Here is an 18,417-nt window from a genome sequence, read left to right as displayed (position 1 = left end):
ATATTGAGAAGGGGGAAATCGTCCACGTAATATGTTCTCATACATCGTCTGCGGATGGTACATATTCTTGGACAAAACGCGCGCAACGACAAAAGAAATGTTTTGAGAACTAAACGTTTCGAACAAGCGCGCTTCAATAAAATGTAATCCCCTGTTAAACGTATACATATAAGCATTGATTCCAAAAGGAAACAATAAATCACACGGTTGGCAGCATAAAGAAAACTAGCTGTTGTTACCCCCACCCGAAAAAAAAAAAAATACATTCAAGTGGGCGTGGAATGGATTTGATGACTGAAGAATACGCCGTATGGACTGCAAGCTGGAGCTCGAATAAAGCCTTGGCGTACGTAACTATATAGGGGAAGTTACAGGGATGGCTTTCACACATCCCCAAGAAGGTGGGTATAAAACATGTAAGAAGCAGAAAAATGAAAACTTTTTTTCATAAATACAACCCACAAATCTATATGGCTTGAAGGCGCCAAACGAGCAACTGGTGCGCACACCTATCTCCCTATAGAGCGCATTAATGGCATTAACAGCAAAACGAGGGGGGACACCTCTCGCGTACGTCAATTGAAAAGGGCTGACGAGGTTACATACAATAAGAAAGCCACGGTGGCAGCAGCGGAGGGCGGCAAGTCTTTTGGCTCTGCAGCTGATTTGAAAGTTTGACTTTGAACATTACGGCGCTGCTGCTTGTCATCGTCGTTTCAAAATGTCACCTCTTATACTTAGTGTGTTGTACTAAATGCCATGAATTGTTGTTCGTAATTCACGTTAGCTTAAAGGCTGCCGAGTTCTGTCTCTGTACTTTAAGTGCGGAAGCAACCAAGCCATTTGTGTTTTCACCAATTGTTTAACTCAAATATATGTGTCCATTTCTTTGGAGGTGTCATTAAAAATAATTCCAGCATTATCATTGATTGCTAAATAAAAAATCTGATGGATTATTATTTTTTTGTCGTCGAGATTGGCGGCGCCGACTGATTGTCAATGCAGATTGATACAGCTATCAACCGCATTAATCCCTTTTATTTGTTGGTGCTGTTGGGGGGTGATAATAGCGGCGACGCCTACTGATCGGTATAATTCTGCCGTGCAGAAAGAGGAGTAACGGAAGGGGGGGAGAGGGTGGTTATTTCGTCATAAATCATGAGCAGCAATGGGGCATTGAAAAGGATCCAATCGGAAGAGGGTCACGTGACTTAATGGGCGGATTGTCGGCTGTGAGTATCCAACCCTCTTTCTCCGTTGGCCTTTTCCTTCTTCTAGGGGGGGGAGACAAGGAGGAGTGGCGCGTGAAGAGAAGATCTGTTGGCGGCTATAATCGCTCCTCAACACGGTCCAGCACCCTGCACAAAGAGAGCCGAACGAGTATCTACTGGAAATTGCCGACAGAGAAGTGAACGACAAATCTCTGACATTTAGTCAGTCATCAGTTGTCTCATCCGCCGGATGGACTTGCTCCACCGGCCGCTTCCCATCAAAGCTGATATTATCGAAATTTCATACTGTTGGTGAAGTTATCATCAAGGTTATTTACCTTTAATTCACAATCGAAAAAAAAAAGAGAAATTGACGTTATAGTTATGGAGTCGTCGAGATTTCCGTCTGGTAACAATCTAAGGTGGTTGAATCCTCTGGATCCATCAGTGATGTTAGCTGCTGCCGCTGCCGGATCGGTGACCCAGATGGGCCTAATGGATTCAGTTTCTTCCTCTTCGTCCGTTTCCGATTCGCCAGCTAGCCGATTTGCACCGCTGGTTTATCAGCACTTCTTTCATCACCTGCCACCGCCGAGGAACCAACAGCAGAATTTCGATTTCTTGACCTATCACGCGGCCGCTCTGCACCAGCATTTGGCCGTAGCTGCTGCCGCCGCCTCCAACAGAACGTTTCAACAATGTCAACAGCAGTTTTCACCGGCAGCAATCATGAATCGAATGCCATTCGCAGCAGGAGCTCCTGATGCCAGTTTTCTGGAAGGCGACAGCAGATCATCGAAAAAATCCGCCACCATTGGATACAGCGTGGCCGATCTTCTCTCCGATCACCAACGATCGAATAGTTGCGATCGCATGAATAACACGTCTCCCGAACGCTCAGGTAATTTTATCTTTTATAAAACATCTCGGACATTTTATTTGAATGCTAATAACAAGAATGCTTTAAAATAACGATGCAGAAAGTGAATTGGATATCCTGTCGGAAGGCAGCAGCAGTCTAGAAGAAGACGTGATCCAGGACAAAACCCAGCACAGCATTTATCCCGTCATCATCAACTCAATGGGCTGCAGCAGCGAGGTGGTGCTGGCCGACGGAGCGGTTGATTCTTTAGGTAATAATACGGCCAACTCAACAGTGGTTGTCACCTCGTCCGACAGCTCGATCGACGCAACGATTTCTCACGCCGGCGGCAACAGTAAAAACCGCCGTCGCCGGACAGCTTTCTCTACGCACCAGTTAATTGAACTGGAGCGCGAATTCCAGGCCAAAAAGTACCTGAGCTTGACAGAGCGCTCACAAATTGCCCATCAGTTGCGTTTGTCGGAAGTTCAGATCAAGATTTGGTTTCAAAATCGACGCGCCAAATGGAAAAGGGTCAAAGCCGCTCTGGTGACAGGTGGCCCGTCTCGAATGAATAGCGGCGGCCAGCATTCCAACCACCACCAGCAGCACCACTCACAGCAATCGCTTTCGCATCATCAACATCATTCAACTGGCACTCATCATCATCACTCGTCGTCCCAGCAGCAGCAAAAACTAGTGGTGCCCATCCCGGTGCATGTCAACCGAATTGCGCTTCGCTCCCAGCACCAGCAGATGGAGAAAAATCCCGGTGGAGCTGCTGCTGGTAATAATAGTAGTAATTCTAATATTACCGCACCGCACCGACAGCATCCATCACCTGTGACGGAGTTGAACCTGTCGTCGTCCTCACCATTCCGCTCTTCCGGCTCGACTCTCTTTCGTTCACTTTCTCACCGACCGGCCCATCCGTCGGAAGCGGAAACTTCGGCTGCCACCGCCGATCAAGCAGTTTCAAATTCAGCTTATTAGATTAGACTATTAATATGTTATGTCTGTACACTATATAAAACACTCACGTAACTATAATCACAATGAATTCATCTATATCTTGCATTATTAGAACCTTTTCATCCTTTTTACCATTTTTTAGATCTCCCATTGATTTTGAATAATTATGTCACTGGTTACCTATGATAAATTTGGTTTGTTAACGAGGCACAATTAAATAAAATTCCAATAAATGATTCATTTGGAAAAGTAGTATGTCAAACGTAGTTAATTTCCGGTAGCTCTTATAAGAGAGAAAAAGTTGGAATCAGCAATATAGAAAGTCTTTGATTTGAAACCCAAGTCCAATTTTGATTTCTGCTGTGGGGTCGGTTCAATGTTGTTGTGGCAAAAAGGAAACGAATAAAAACAAGGGGAGGAGCTGGACTTGTGAGAGAAGCGAACCTGCTGTGATAACTAATCATCATAACTGGTTTTCGGGTGAATATAATACACTTGCGCGCTGATGGACAACATAATGGGGCGGGTAGAAACTAAAGAGAGAATGAGACTCTCCGAGACACAGCAGAGAGAGAAAGCGAGCCAGAGAACTTTGTATTATGGAAATTTTTCTTGAAACTCTCGGGCCGAGTGACAGTTGATGATGAGCAGGGTTTGGCCACGCTTGTGCACGTCGGTCAGATATACACAGCCTGTGGAAACCCGGAAAAGTTGCTGGAAGAAAACTGATCCGAAAGGCAAAAAGAGGGATGGAAAGCTGTCAATCAAAACTGGTCCTGACATGGGACCCGACAGCTTCGGTGATTACCGTGCGCTATACAACTGCGAATGACTATGTATCTAATCCTATTAGCGCGTCAAAAAGCGTTGAGCATCTCGACCACGAGCGCAATTTCAACTGCCAGCCTGGAAGAATATGAGGGAAAAGGGTCCAAACAGGCAAACAACCCAACAACAAAAACACGCCGAGCGAGACGACGCCTCCCCCTTTTTTCTCTCTCTCTATAGCTCTCTTATTTCCCGTCTACACTCTCTCTACTAATAACGACAATATTTAAATCCAATCAAGTCCAAGTCAGTCTGGACTAAAGAAATCGAATTCGCATTATTCTTCCATATATATTATTAACCAGACTTACAGAAAGATAATTTTGGCGAATTTTGGCAAATTCTGCCGAATAGATAATTACAAGTAAAGTTGATTTTTTCCACAGAAATTTCTGACCCTACTAGAGTACAAAAATTTAGTGTAAGTATATCCAGAGCAATGCATCCCTAGAGAACTGATCGCTGCATGTTTAGCGCTTAGCGGCGCTTAGTCGATGATTAGAAGTGATGGGTTGCTGTCGAAGTGCGACGATCCAGTAAACACTTCCGCCCCTACAAACCGTAACGTATTTAACTATTGACGCGTGAACCTGAGCACTTGACTACAAAGAAATGAGATTCTTTTTCTTGTATTTTTTTCTCCAGCACATGTATATATGCTATTGGTGCAAAGATATCCCTTCTCGCGTTGGCAATCGAATCGGTGATGGTATAAGGGTCGCGGATGAGTGTGAGACGCGTTATGTCCAGCAAACCAGTTTTTATGATTCGGTTTTCTGCACAGTTTAACGCGCGATGTCAGTCCTATAATGCTGTGTCGAACACAGGTCATGGTCTCATGGATCTCTCGGCCGCCGCCCTTTTCCCCCCTTATGCACGCTTATGTATATGTGTGTGTTCCTACATTTGCCCTTTTTTGTGCCGCTATATTCTATTACACATTGTTACTTTATGAGATACAGCCGTGCTGGGAAATGCCTCTATCTGTATAGCCATATTATATAGTATCATATCCTGTATAAGTTCCTGTATGCATCGTTGCTTTTGATTGTAAGAACGCATTTGGGAAAATGGATGCAAATTATTGATTGATTTGCGTCTTATCTGATATCCCATCTCTATAACAAATAATGATCGTTTTTAACTTTTTCTCCAAAACGGAAACAAAACCGCAGGGACAGACGAGTTTGACGTGTGATGGGGTCTTGTCGTCGGTGTCAAAATTACTCACACGTTATTTCGATTGAATCTTCCAGACAAAAAACATTTGATTCGTTTGCAATCAAAGAGTATATTCCATGCGGGTAGGTATATTAAATGAAAATGAACCAAGCCGACTTTTCAAAGGAAACCAAATTAAGAAATAATTTCTAAAGAAAATGAAATGATTCGTTTTGCTGTGCACGATAACAAGTTCCCTTACGCAAGACCAGCACTGTACCATTTGGATGTAGAAAACACATATCACTCTCTATAGTCTGGCGACTGGCGACTGTAGCGCATCAGTAAGGCTGTAATTCAGTGTCAGTTCCTGCCAATCACGGGTGCTGGCACGAAATTGCTGGTGATGATAGACATTGTCCGTGTGCCCGCCCACGGAATGCATATACTGTAGGCTATAAAGCGCATATCAAAGCCGCCCATTTGTTTTCCATTTCACGGGAATGTCCGAATTGTGAAGTGCGTTTAATGAATAATGAGCTTTTCTATATATTCCAGCGGCACTCAAAGTTTATGGGTACTAGAAAAAAAAACATTCGTTGGTGGCCACTGGCGCAAGGACTTTTGTTCATTTTGTTGCTCCTTCGTTGCAGAGGCCGACAATCAATGGGTTATGGTCCACTTCTAATAATAAACACAATTTCTCCCATCAAACCTGGTCGTTTGCCAACATTAAAACAGCTCTTTGTGCCTAAGCTTTTTAGTCCTCGCACTGAATAATGAGCGAAATCGAGAAGAAACGCTCACGAGCGAGACAAAGAGGCGCCAGATATTCTCTGCTGCTCGCCCTTCTCCGGCTGATTGGTTGTTTCTACCACGCCTTTTTTTGTCCATGTCGGCACTGTCAGAAGATGAATCAATTAGGTATCAATTCAGTCGATACAATAACAACAAATCACATTTTCTTGTATACCAGGGAGTTCTACATCCTTCTTTTTACTATTGACGTATACACAATAATATTCTTAAAACTGGTGTATATGGAGTGTACACTAATCAAGTTTAATGATTTTCATTGACTAGTTTTAGACGTAACCCATTCATGCAGCCAAAATCAATGAATTTTTATCGGTACTTACTTGTGTGGGAATTTTTGTTCCCGCAGTCAGCACCTATACAGCAATGCATGATCTTTATACTATGTCAAAGATGACGACAATCTTCTCAATCAAGAAGCCGAGTATGATGCTGAAATATGGAAGATGAGGATGTGGAGATCCGCTCAATGGAAGTGGGTTATAGATCCGGGTGAATCGTTCCGGACACCCACCACGTATTCTCTTCCGTTAGCCGGAATGGAATCATTTACCCCCTCTTCAGCCCTTTTTTCCCCTTTTTTTCCTTGTTTTTTCCCTTCGATTCTCAAACGTAGCCGATAATGGCAGTCGGAGCTGATGATCTATTTCCTCTTCTAATGGATGCGATGGCACGGGTTGAATAGAGAGGAAGAGAGAATATTATCACACATAAAAGTTGGCGGCCCCACTCAGGATAAGAAGGACACACAATCGTGGTCAATAGCGTGTCAGTGATGTCGGAGGGAATTGTCGATTTCTGCCTCCCTGCTACGCATACATATTGATATGTATCCAACAGAATATATTACATCCATTACTGATGTTTCCGAGACTGCATCCAAAAGTATATTGACGAAGTGACCGACATCTCCCTCGATGGTACATTAACTCGCTAACACTGTGGGGATTCTTTCTCACCGTTTTTTTCCCTTTTTTTGCCATAGCCTGCTGTGTGTCGTTGCTATGTCTCGCCTTTGAGGAAATATGGGGAAAGAAGCAAACGGGATTAGGGTTAAAAGTAGAATATTTTTTCCGGAAATAACATCTCACACAATAATATGTTAAAACTTTCAAAGAAAGATTGCAAAAAGATTAGATTTTTTGCCTGCCAATTATTAAAATAATATGGTTTGTTGCCTTATTGCCTTAGTTATTTACTGTGAGAAAGTCAGAGAACTACGAACTAGGCGCCAGGCGCCTAAGCGCCTAAGCGGTGTTGCCTTTTCACCAGAAACGGAATTCACGGAATCACGGCTTTGTCAGTAAATGACTCTGGCTTTGTTGCTAGATGGCGTTTTTTGTAGCCCTAACTGCTGCTAGGTGGCGTTCAATGCGCATTGCAATTCAAAATTTTGAAAATTCCAGGATTGAAACGTATTTACGATTCGTCGCAATGAAAAAACTACACAAAGGCGGTAGTTTCAACAAAAACTATATTTTCATTTTTGGATAAAGGCGCGGCACTAGGGCAGTTATACTTTTAGTTTTACGTGCCGGCACCCCGCCAGTAAATCATCATAATCTTACGGAATGTACAGTACTGGCCTGCCAGAGACCAGCTTGCGTTCTTTTGAGAGTTCTTTTCGGTATCGACATGACGGTATCGACCGTGTAATTAAATTCAAACTTACCAATTAACCAGTGAGGCCATAGGCATAGCAATAGTACCAGTGAATCCACTGGTATTTTCAAATTCAGAGGAATAAGGTATCCGTGAAAAAATCCTATCACTTAATATTAATCGGTGCACTGATTTATAAATGTTTTTAAAAAATATTATTTAATAGGATGTATATTGTTCAGAATATGAGAAAAAGTCCCATTCCATTTAGGTTTAAGAGGCAGCGTAGATTGAAACCATTTTCTTTAGATAGGAGTCTTCTTATTGAACATCTTAAACGTTCAAAAGCAACGACAAAATGAATCAAAATGGCGAGGCAAAAAGATACAAGCAGCATGCAAATCAACTTCAATGGGAAGCAAAATTTACTCTTTCGGCATCTTTAAATGCATGTACTGTATATGTTGATCGAAAATTGGATGTAAAAAGAGATGAAAAACAAGCTAATGGAAGTGTTCTAAAGCTCAACAAACGTGGATAGCTTGATGCTAATTAGTCCGAAAAATGTTCGGTAAATGTCCACAACAATATAAATATTAATAGATCTAACAATATAGAGTCTTGTCAATCCATTCGTCGAGTGTAAAGGTTGCGCGTTTGGTGTTGTAAGGATCCCGCTCTTTGAAAGCCTCTGTAATTATAGAAACAATTTAGGGAAGATATTAGGTTCCATATGAAGGAAATAATTGGAAAAAAAACGAAAAATTTCCGTACCAATCATTGATTTCATTTTGATGGCACACATAATAAAATCATCAAATGCCAGAGTGCCTTGCCGGTTGCCATAACGCAAAACGAGTGCGTTTAGTACGTGATAGTTGAGGCGATAGCCAACTGCATGAAGGGCGGAACGCAACTCCAAGGTGCTAAGTGTGTTGCTATGATCACGATCGTATAGTTTAAATGTGTTCTGAGTGTTTGATAAAATGAAAACTTTTTAAATACATTTTGCTCTTGAAATAACAGCAAAATTTAAATAGTCGTACCTTCCATGTTTGAATGTCAGACCATAATTTTTTGAACTCTTCGAAGCCAAGTTTTCCTGAATGGTCCGAGTCTAACATGGCGATCATGCTGCGGCAGACGTCTTTGCTGAATCCCTCGAACGCGAACTCTGCAATTGATGCCGCACATAGAAGAAACATTTTATTCGAAGAACTTTAGGGCATGTTGTAAGTTCAGTCTACGGATGTTATGAATTTTTGCGTCCAGAAATTAGTGAGAGGTAAAAAACAAGAAGGCCAGAGAAAGGTCATTTAGCAAACAAGATCATCAATGATCTCCCATGCCGACATGGTCTATTAGTTAATTGGACAAATTTTCATTCACCAAAAATATTAATGAAAAGAATGATAATGCTGGGTTTATATACATGGTCAATCATTTTGCGACCCATAACCTTACCAATAAGTTACCATCACCAAGGGGGTTTCACTTCTCTGAATAACACTGAATTTAGTCTAAATATTCTGTGTAACGAGTGATGAATAAACGGGATTCGTAAATTTATAACGGTGTCAAATCTTTATAAGAAAATGTCTCGGAAAATGTCGCAGGGGAGTGTTGTGTGCAATAAAAATGTGTGATAACTTTAAGCTCTAAAAAGTAAAATTGTCCGTTGGAAAAATGTACGAAAGAATAGGGGAGAAAAAGTATCTTCAATCGTCTAACGGATGATCAGGTAAGTACACGAATATCCAGTCTTACCCTCTGAAGATTCTGCACGTCCGGATCCGAATTCCCGGTAAGATTTTTCCCAGAGTATGTGTTGCAACGATTGATTTGTATTAGTTGTGGTTAATTAGTTGACTTTGGGGTATTCTAAATTCTACTACGGATACAAATCCAACATGACCGGATTGCAATCCAAAAAAATGACTCCAAGCTAGACGCAAATAGGGATGAAACACTTGGAACCAATTGCGGTATTAAATCCACTACAAAAGAACACCACAGTATCTCCACGGAACGGGCATATACGAAACCTGTACAGCAATCCAAATGTTGGTGATTAAGAAAACGGTAGTACTTACCACGCTGGAAGGAAGTATTAAGAACGTTTTGCAGTTCAACCCAATCAATCTCCATGTCAACTCCGGAAACACGACGGAAGAGCTGGACGACGTCACTGGAGTCGTCAAAAGTATCATTACTTTTTACCTGCAAATATAGAAATAAAATTTTCCAATCAAAATGGGATCTAAAAAGTAAAGCCAGTACATCAAAAATTGCTAAATGTACGCAAATTCAAATTTTTCAAAACATAGCAATCCAATCTGTTTACAGGTACGGGGATTCTGGCTAACTTCCAGATAGCAATGAAGAGATTTTCGCAATTAATTGATGTGATGATTGAAAACTTAAATGTGTTTTAGACTCCTACTATAAAAATCTGATGATTTTTTTTTTAGTTTAATTGAATGGAAAGAAAGCATACAAAAATAAAAATTAAATGCTTTCTGAAAATTGGCAACTATTGTCAAATTTTACGTTATTCGAAAGGAAATTCAAATTGACATAGCAAGCGGGTAGATTGCGCATAAAGGATCGTCATAAAGGAAATATAATTTTCGAGGAAAAGTCTTTTTCAGGAAGCTGTCACAGTCTAGACTTACGTGATAAAAGTATTTGCCATCGTTGTGCTTCCGGCCAGTTTTACCCTAGTGGGGCGAATCAAGTGCCACGTCAAAGAAAGTAAGGAAATAAGAATTTTAAAAAATTGCAATAAAAAAGAACGGAGAAGCAATCGCGTGAACGCACAATCAGCTTGAAAGAAAATTATAAACAAAACAAAAAATAATTCAGTAAATAAATAAGCGACAGGAAAGACTAAGTAACACAACCAAATTCGTCATGCTATCGGCCATGCCATCAGTAATACGTATTTAGCAAAAGTTTTATTTTATCGTCGAATTAAACAGCGACTTACTTGTTCGTCTGCTTCGCCGATATCCACTTCTTCGTCGTTCTCCCTGTTACGGAATTGAATGAAAACATTGTAGGCGCAAAATACACGTCTAAAACTCATTAAACCCGGATTAAGGTGTTATAGGATAAGACACGTACGATTTTAAGACGATTCAAATGATTGAATTATGAATAGTTAATTAGAAGCTTTAAAAAAGTTACTCCATGTTATTCTTCTTTTCGGAGAAGACTCGCAAAATGAATTCTCCCTCTTCATTTGGTTCGAAAGTGGACGGTATAATGGCGTAAACACCCGGTGGAAGCTTGAAGCGACAGCTGACTTCACGGAGATTGATAAAAGATGGTGAACGGGCGACAGACGCGTTATACTTGAAAAATTTATTGTCTAGGGGTTTTGGCGCCGTATCCGGATTTTTCAGCTAACCAAAGTAAAGTTATAAATAAAACTTCTGTGGCAGATCCGTAGACCGTTCCGAGCTTACAAGATAAATGGTGAATCCAATTGTGAGGCAATCTAGACCAATTTTCCGCTGAGCTCTGCGGTTCTTCTGCATCAATGCCACAATCACCGTGCATTTATCGTCGTTATCGTCGTCTATATTTAAATGTAAAGAAAAGTGTTATATGGATCCGTCGTTTATAGAGAATTGTGATTTATTTATATAATAATTACCATCGGGATCCTCCAAAGTAATGCGGTACTGTGGATTCAGATGAAAAGTGGCTGTAACAATTAAAAATAACAATGAGTATCACATCTAGTTTAGAATGATGGTTTTCATGATATGATTAACAATTTCTTACCTAAATGATTCCTGCAGCCGCCAGCAGATGCTCCCTTTACCCAGTTTCCAGCGAATTCATTTGCAGACCAACGTTTGGATTGGTTACCGGACAATTCCTCCTCTTCCAGCGAGTCAGCATTCAAATTCACGATTTCCAGGCGAGAATAATGGGCTGAAAAATCGCGGAAAGACATCCAAAACTCTCCGTCTCGATCGAAAGTCAGACCAACCTCTTCTTTTTCTTCCGCCGGAATAAACTGCCACTCAGGAGATCTAGAATTTTCAAATGTTTATGTCAAAACTTTAAATGTCGGTGTAGTAGTCATTTACTGATCGCTCCATGCGCCTTTCCACTCGGCTTCATTTCCCCAAGGATTTCGAATACGAATCATGGGAATCTGTCCAGACATTCGAGGGGTGCGGATATCCATCATTTTGACGCTTGTAATACTGTAAGCGTGTCCTTTGATCAACCCCATCGGAGTTTCAGCTTCCAATTGATCGGGATCCGGCTGCACAATTACATGATGAAATGCTGCATTAAATAAGCGAAACGCGAATGAAATTATCAAAATGCTTAACCTCGATTGCGCAACTCATTAGTGATGAGCGCTCGTGAGCTTTCAGTAGAATCTTGAACAGATTCGGGGGAGATTGATTGAGTTCGTACATTTCACTCACACCCCCAGTAAAATCTTCCATGGCCTCGCATGTAGTTCCGCCTTTGAGGGCTTCGTAGCCACCATGGAGCCTGTTATATAACAGTAAATTACATTTGGATACGAATTCTTTTAAGGATTTAATTTATCCTGCTGGCGTTATTTAAATACTTGGCATATGCTTTTTCCAATAGAGCGCTCCAAAATTCATTTTTGGTGTGTGACTGCAAAAAGACCAGTTTTCCGTCACATGTTGGCAAGCGGTCGTCTACCACCACATCGACCCAACTTCCGTACTGCCAAATCCTAAATGGAAAATAAAAATATTTTATTATTCATTTTACTACTGTCAATTAGAAAATGAATTCCACACCGAAAATGAAAAATTCCAGCATAATTATCGGTAAAACTTTGATCTTCAGGAACAACTTGATGAAACAGTCGTTCGTTGAGAGTTAAACTGGCCATAGCAGCAAGTAGCCAGCAATCACCTAATATGCAAAGTAATAGAATTAGATGTGAAAACGGTTCATGAAGTGTAAAAAAATTGTAAAAAAATTAAGAAACAATACCCAATTCGCCTTGTTGCACATCAAATCGAGAAGCTCCCTCAACGAAGAGTTGAGGATCTCCGACAATATCCTAAAGCAAAGTGGAATTTCCGTTTTAGTATTCTCTCTATATTTAATTTGTCGTTATGAATTCAAAGTTTTTTTTTGGGAAATTAGATTACCGTGGGCCTCAACCATTCAAAATTACGAGCAGATCGTCGGCTATAGTAGATGGAAGAATCCTCCGCCGGGAAAGAAGGATCCTCAAATAGGGTTCCATTTTCTAAGCAGCTGTCCCGTAATTGAACAAAATCTTGCACGGTGGTGCGACCTTTGATTCCTGTACCTTTTTCGCCCAACTGTTTGACAAACAAATATTTGATTAGTATGGTCAGTCTTTGCTTCTTAGGGTAAGAAAACAAACAAACAGTGCTAACTAAATAAGCTACTTCATTTCATCCTTGATTATAACTAGCCATTAACAGCCATTTCACTGTAATCTCCAGATTCGCCGAAACGCGGAAAATACCAAAAGGGCGAAGTAATCGTTTTTGTATTGATCCACACAAACTGGGTGTGGCGCTTCTTTTTTGAATTAATTTCTCGGTTGTTCTGACAATCGTTTTAAAATAGCGGAAAAATAAATTGAATATAATTATTCTTAATTCCTCTACATATTAGATACAATTAACGCCAATCAGAAAATAACACTGAAAAGATTTCTTTTTCAGTGATTCGATTTTTCCAATTGTTAAATCACAATATAAATAGATAAAATAAACCAAAACCACCTACTTTTAAAATGCCAGGGCCTTTGCGGCGTTTGCGTGAATCTTTGTGATACAAACTTTTCATATTCTGGTTTTTGTTTTAAATCGGAAATTCGAAACACTCAAGATAAATAAACTATGAGCCAGGCAACAATTTTCCACTCGTTTCTAGATGCCCTCAACAATAAAACAGTATACTCGGTAAAAACCTGTATAGCCCATTGATAAATAGGCGAGAACTAGATAAGCATGTCGATTTCAAAACATGTGCATTGAAATAACCCTTGTCTAATAAAATTGAACTCAACAGGTGGCGTTCTTGAATGTCGATAACGAAGACTTACGACACCCAACGTGTAGGTAAACATAGGGGGGGGGGGTCGACAAGTAAGGAATGATATGCATTATGCTAGTGTCAAAAAAGATGTTGCAACTCACATGGTAGATAGTGAAATTGTGATAGGTGTAAGGCATTTTGATTTCGCCCTAGGATTAGTTTTCGATATCCTAGACGACAACTCAGTGGGGATATCCAAAGGGTCACTGACAAAACCGACACTTGAGAAATGTTCAGGAATTTTGAGATCCACGAACCGGAGAAAACAAAAGTCGGCGGCCGGCGATACAGAGCTGCAGCTCGGACGTCTGGCACGGTATCTCCGCTGAAGTAAAAATCGATAGGGCCGGGACTCCAGCAAGCATGCGTATAGGAAACAACTCTTCCACCTAGTCGACAACACTTTCTGCGACAAACTATCGACGACGTAGACTTGCGTATTCGGCCAATGTATTATACGAGCCAACAGCGAATGTTATCACGACTCCAAACAAGTTCTTTCTACGTACTGTATCGACGTAACTAGTATAAAGTACATCATATAGGGCACGATATCCGGTGAAATTGAAATGCTTGGTTGACCATCAAGGATGTGGCCTTCGAATTGCCACTTTCTTCAGCGGTAATGACTCTTTGTCTTCCCACCTTTCGATTTCACCTATACGATATTATAGACCGACAAGCCCTAAAAACCCGCAACCGTAGATAGAGAAGGCCACTCCGAAATTTCTCATGGTCTTCGTCTATTGACGTGGCATGACAATTTTTCAGTCCAACTGTACTGAATACATAGCCTCATTCATATCCAGTTATCAGTTACCTAACCGGGGTTTACGATAGCATCATATCAGTTAATGAATCCCACTCGTTTTTAATATGGCAAGTCACGTGAAAAATCTTGGCACAGCTAAGCTGATGTTCACGATAAGAATAAAATCATCATCGTGAATCGACTAATCTATTTGGGTACTATGCAATGCACATAAAAAGGCAAAGGTGGCATTAAAATACAGACTTTGAAGGGCATGGCCATTTGCGCGTTGTGCATCACAGCAAAAGAGGGTGCGGTTGGTGTTGGCCTCGAGCCTCTAAACACGTCAGCTGTGTCGCCCACCTAACATCGTTGATTTAGACCTCAACTGATTGTTAGTATAATACTCAAATACTGCCAATCATTTTCAAAAATGGAAATTTGTGCCCCGTTCGTATTTCCGTATACTGTCACGATGAGTGCAACATTCGTGTAGCCCTGAATTGGAGCTCATGCCAATGGCAACAATTCATAGTTATTTTTCTGTTATCATGATTGCTGGCACGATAGTACGAGAAGGACCCTTAAAATTGTGCGACCACAATCATAGTACGGACGAATCGCTCACCAAAATTATTCAAAAATATAAATAAAGCTATTTAATAAAACTTGTGTCCTTCAAGATTAAATCAAGTAAAAATTCGAGGGCAAGTAGACCATGATACGTCACATCACGAACGAACAGAAGGAACCAAAATTCAAGTAACGCCTGAACATCTAAAGCAGGAAATTCCTACAACCTGTATTTCTCATTATTATTCTGGGCGACAATCAGAAAAATATGGTGACTACGGGAAACGCCCTCAAAATAACCAGTTCAGTAGTACAGCGCTACAACTTACTCACTAAACCGTCGATTTTCAAATATTTGCGAAACGAGTATTTGCTTTTTGCATTGATGTACTAAATTTCTTTCAAGGATTTCTTGTTCTGGAATGCCAAAATTATTATTACAGGTTTACATAGTTTTCAAAGTGCATTAATTCCATGTCTTGATGCACTTTAACTCAAGGACTGAACGCGCAACGTTTGTGTAAGCAATTCCGAACAGAAAAAAAAAAAAAAAAAAAAAAAAAACGAAAGATAAACACGCTGAAATGTAGTACGATCAACACATTCAAGCCAATAATTACGATCCAACAACGTGTTTTCCAAACAAGTTCTGTTGGGCAAGAGAAAACAAACAGGCGCACAGCGATTTGGCAGAGCTATATATATACCGTTGAAGCAATGTTTGCCAGATTATTTGCGATAGTTTGCTAGCGTCAACAAAAAAAAATGACATCGAGACGTGTCGACTCACGATCCTACCCTACAACTAATTACGTTTCAAGAAAGAAAAAAAAATTTGATGTTTTTTTAGAACATAATCACACGCATTTCTTCTTTTTTATCTCTACGGTCCAGGAAACTTTGGCTCGACTCCTATGTACAGTAATCCATCTTTTACTTAGCTCGTTCTATTTTCAAACTCTAGCGGCGAGGGAGACAACAGGACGAAACATATGTAGCATATGGCCGCTTGTTTCGCATCCGCTTTCGCTTTTTTGTGGCCGAGCCTCGAAAAAACATTGGGCCTTGAGCTGCGTATTTCGCTTTGAGCTACACGGAATTTTTACCACTGAAAGCGAAAACATGGGTGAGATCATTATTTGACAATGAAAGACGTCTGTAGCCATCGGCATTGCCGAATTTATACACAAGAGTTTATAACTTAGAGTTAAAACATACTTCTGACAGGTTCAAAGGCAAAAGTGAAAATGAGCCTGAATGGTGTTGACTGATATTATGAAAGGAAAGAATTAATAGCTCACCACTTTGAAGGGACAGGGAGGTCTTGGTGGGGGTGGATCCTTCCGACGACTAGGCAAAGCGGTCCGGGAGATTTGGTCGAGGGCCATGCCGAGCCCTCCGCTGGCAAAATTTGCGACCAAATTCGCCGTACTGTCATCCATTCTAAAGCCACCTAGGCCGAAACTTTTTAAACCCGAACGGAAGAAATCCATTCTTGCTCAGTGGTCTTCTCTATTGTGATTGAAAGCTAAAATTTTTTTCAACGCCGAGCCAGAAAATTAAAACAGCTGCACGAATGAAATGTTGAAACGGGTTCGTGACGGGAAAGTCCAATTAGTTTCCGACTATTCGTAACTGACAAGTCAGACTAGTTCGATCTGTCTGGTCCAACACACTTTCCTAGACTGACCGAGCAATGGGTGTTGTTTTGTTTTTTCACGAGGAATTCCTGGTGTGCCAACATCGGCAATTCCCAGCACTCAACGGACGTTGGACAGAGGATGATAACGTGAGTCAGATCTGCAGCCAAACTGCAGCCACCAGGCGAGGTTGCTCTTTACCCTACAACTGAGGATACTCTAAGTTATTAAATACTGGGTAACCAGTTGTTGTGTTTTCTCTAGTCTAGCTAGACTTTTCGAAATCTCTCGACCTCATTTTACATACTCTTTTCTACATAACCGCAGGGTTACTTTGACACGAATTAATTTTAAACTGACAACACGAGAAAAGATCGCGTTGCTCTTTTCGTGAACTCGAGTGTACACGCAGCGATGCCAGCACGTGACTCGCCTTTTCCCTTTCTTTTACGCAGGGAGTGTAAAAGAGTAAAACGAAATGGCAGGGATGGAGAAGTTGTTTGCCTTGAGGCAACAGAATTCCCGGCTGCTGACGTACGGGAAAAACAAGAAGGGGGGGGGGGGGGGTTTCCTAAGACTTGAAGTTCGTTGTAGCCTACTTTTGTACTAATTTCTTTCTTGGATATCAGCATACTTCTTTAACTAAATACACTAGTGTATCGCTCTGAACGAGAAAAATGTCGAAACAGCTGAAGTTGAACGAAAAATTGAACGGGGGAAGTATGTCTTCGATCTTCTGGAAGGTTAATTACAACATCTAAATAACGAAGTCATTGTTTAGTCACCATGAAATCTTTTCAAGTCAACATGTGTTGACTTACATCCGACAAACTTTCCTCTTACTCAACATTCATGTTAATCGAAACAGCGATAAGAGCCTAGGGAAACTCCCGTGCCAAAAAGGGGAGTAGGTCGATGCCAATCAGGGTCACTGGTTCCTCTTATTCTTTAGGAGGCGAAATTACGACGAAGCACGCGACTGCCACTCATCATAAATCACTCGGACACTTTTTACCGTCGACGGACTTTTTGGCATCTGAACCCTTGTACAATTTCCTGGGGGCCTCCTACTCAGCTATTGATCGACATCAAACGTTGTTACACTTATCTCAACTTTAGCACGGCTGAGCACTTTATGATCAAGGGAAAGCAATAAATTAATTTTATGAACTACGAAATTGGTCTACCTACACTTCAACAAATTATAATAAACGATACTCAACGCTCTGTGTGAATAAATAACTGAATACGCATTTAAAAAATGAGAATGCAGTTTAAATTCTACTTAAACCTATTTCTCGTGCATTTAACTAACTAACTAAAACAAATCAATTTAAACACAATGAAAATGGCACATACCTTGTTTTCCGATTCCGAAATATCGTTCGGGAAATTTGAGTCGTCATTTTCAAATAATTGTGTAGCAAACGTAACGCAACGCGGCGTCTTATACTTCTTTGAACGGACATCGAGAGAAAAGGGATGTTTGTTGTTCTTCTGGTACCTTCAAAGACAAACATAAACGAAATAATGTTTTTTTTTTTCAATAAAATACATTAGTGCCTTTCAAAAAAAAAGCAACAGAAATCGTTTGGTGCTACTACTTGAAACACAAAATCTATTTAAAAATGATATACCTCTGAAATAAGTTGTGACTCGGACGATTGAGAAGATGTGCAGCTGCGTTTGAGTATGAATTGGAGAATTTAAACAGTGGTATGTTCATTGCCATACTGAAAGCGTCAAAGTGTTAAATTACATCTACCGCAGATTGAATACTGTGCAACAACCATTCGAGAACCGATCTGAAGTGTATCTGTGGATGAAATGGGAATTTTTTTCCAACTGTGCACTTGAGTGTTTCACCCCCCAACTCCTTTTCATGTTGCTTCGTCGTGCCCTTCGTCAACC

At 40.7% G+C, this 18,417-nt stretch overlaps 2 protein-coding genes across 11 annotated transcripts; one reads left to right on the top strand and one right to left on the bottom strand.

The window, feature by feature from the left end:
- The first annotated feature begins 1,344 nt into the window (after positions 1-1,344).
- LOC124341086 (homeobox protein unplugged-like) lies at positions 1,345-3,266 on the top strand. Its single transcript, XM_046794013.1, has 2 exons — positions 1,345-2,112; positions 2,192-3,266. The coding sequence occupies exons 1-2, from the start codon at positions 1,596-1,598 to the stop codon at positions 3,064-3,066; spliced, it is 1,392 nt and encodes a 463-aa protein (XP_046649969.1). The 5' UTR covers positions 1,345-1,595; the 3' UTR covers positions 3,067-3,266.
- Positions 3,267-7,665: 4,399 nt separating this feature from the next.
- Positions 7,666-18,323, bottom strand: LOC124340905 (calpain-A-like). 10 transcript variants are annotated; one of them, XM_046793690.1, is made up of 19 exons: positions 18,144-18,316; positions 17,866-18,010; positions 12,618-12,794; positions 12,457-12,526; positions 12,258-12,375; positions 12,056-12,190; positions 11,808-11,976; positions 11,556-11,737; positions 11,245-11,498; positions 11,114-11,164; positions 10,923-11,035; positions 10,642-10,859; positions 10,442-10,484; positions 10,128-10,172; positions 9,546-9,672; positions 9,220-9,231; positions 8,499-8,626; positions 8,227-8,422; positions 7,666-8,143 (listed from the first exon to the last, which is right to left on the bottom strand). In XM_046793690.1, exons 1-19 carry the CDS (start codon positions 18,236-18,238, stop codon positions 8,058-8,060), a joined length of 2,364 nt encoding a protein of 787 aa, XP_046649646.1. In that variant the 5' UTR covers positions 18,239-18,316; the 3' UTR covers positions 7,666-8,057. The 10 variants fall into 10 exon arrangements, 8 of the variants coding, with proteins under 8 accessions (XP_046649646.1, XP_046649648.1, XP_046649649.1 ...); XM_046793692.1 differs by lacking the exon at positions 9,220-9,231 and having other exon boundaries at positions 18,144-18,315; XM_046793693.1 differs by lacking the exon at positions 10,128-10,172 and having other exon boundaries at positions 18,144-18,314.
- Between the last annotated feature and the right edge of the window lie 94 nt (positions 18,324-18,417).

The sequence above is a fragment of the Daphnia pulicaria genome, chromosome 5 (assembly GCF_021234035.1).
Source record: "Daphnia pulicaria isolate SC F1-1A chromosome 5, SC_F0-13Bv2, whole genome shotgun sequence".
In the NCBI taxonomy this organism is placed as follows: domain Eukaryota; kingdom Metazoa; phylum Arthropoda; class Branchiopoda; order Diplostraca; family Daphniidae; genus Daphnia; species Daphnia pulicaria.
Note: the sequence above shows the minus strand (reverse complement) of the source record. Positions and strands in the feature narration are given on the sequence as shown.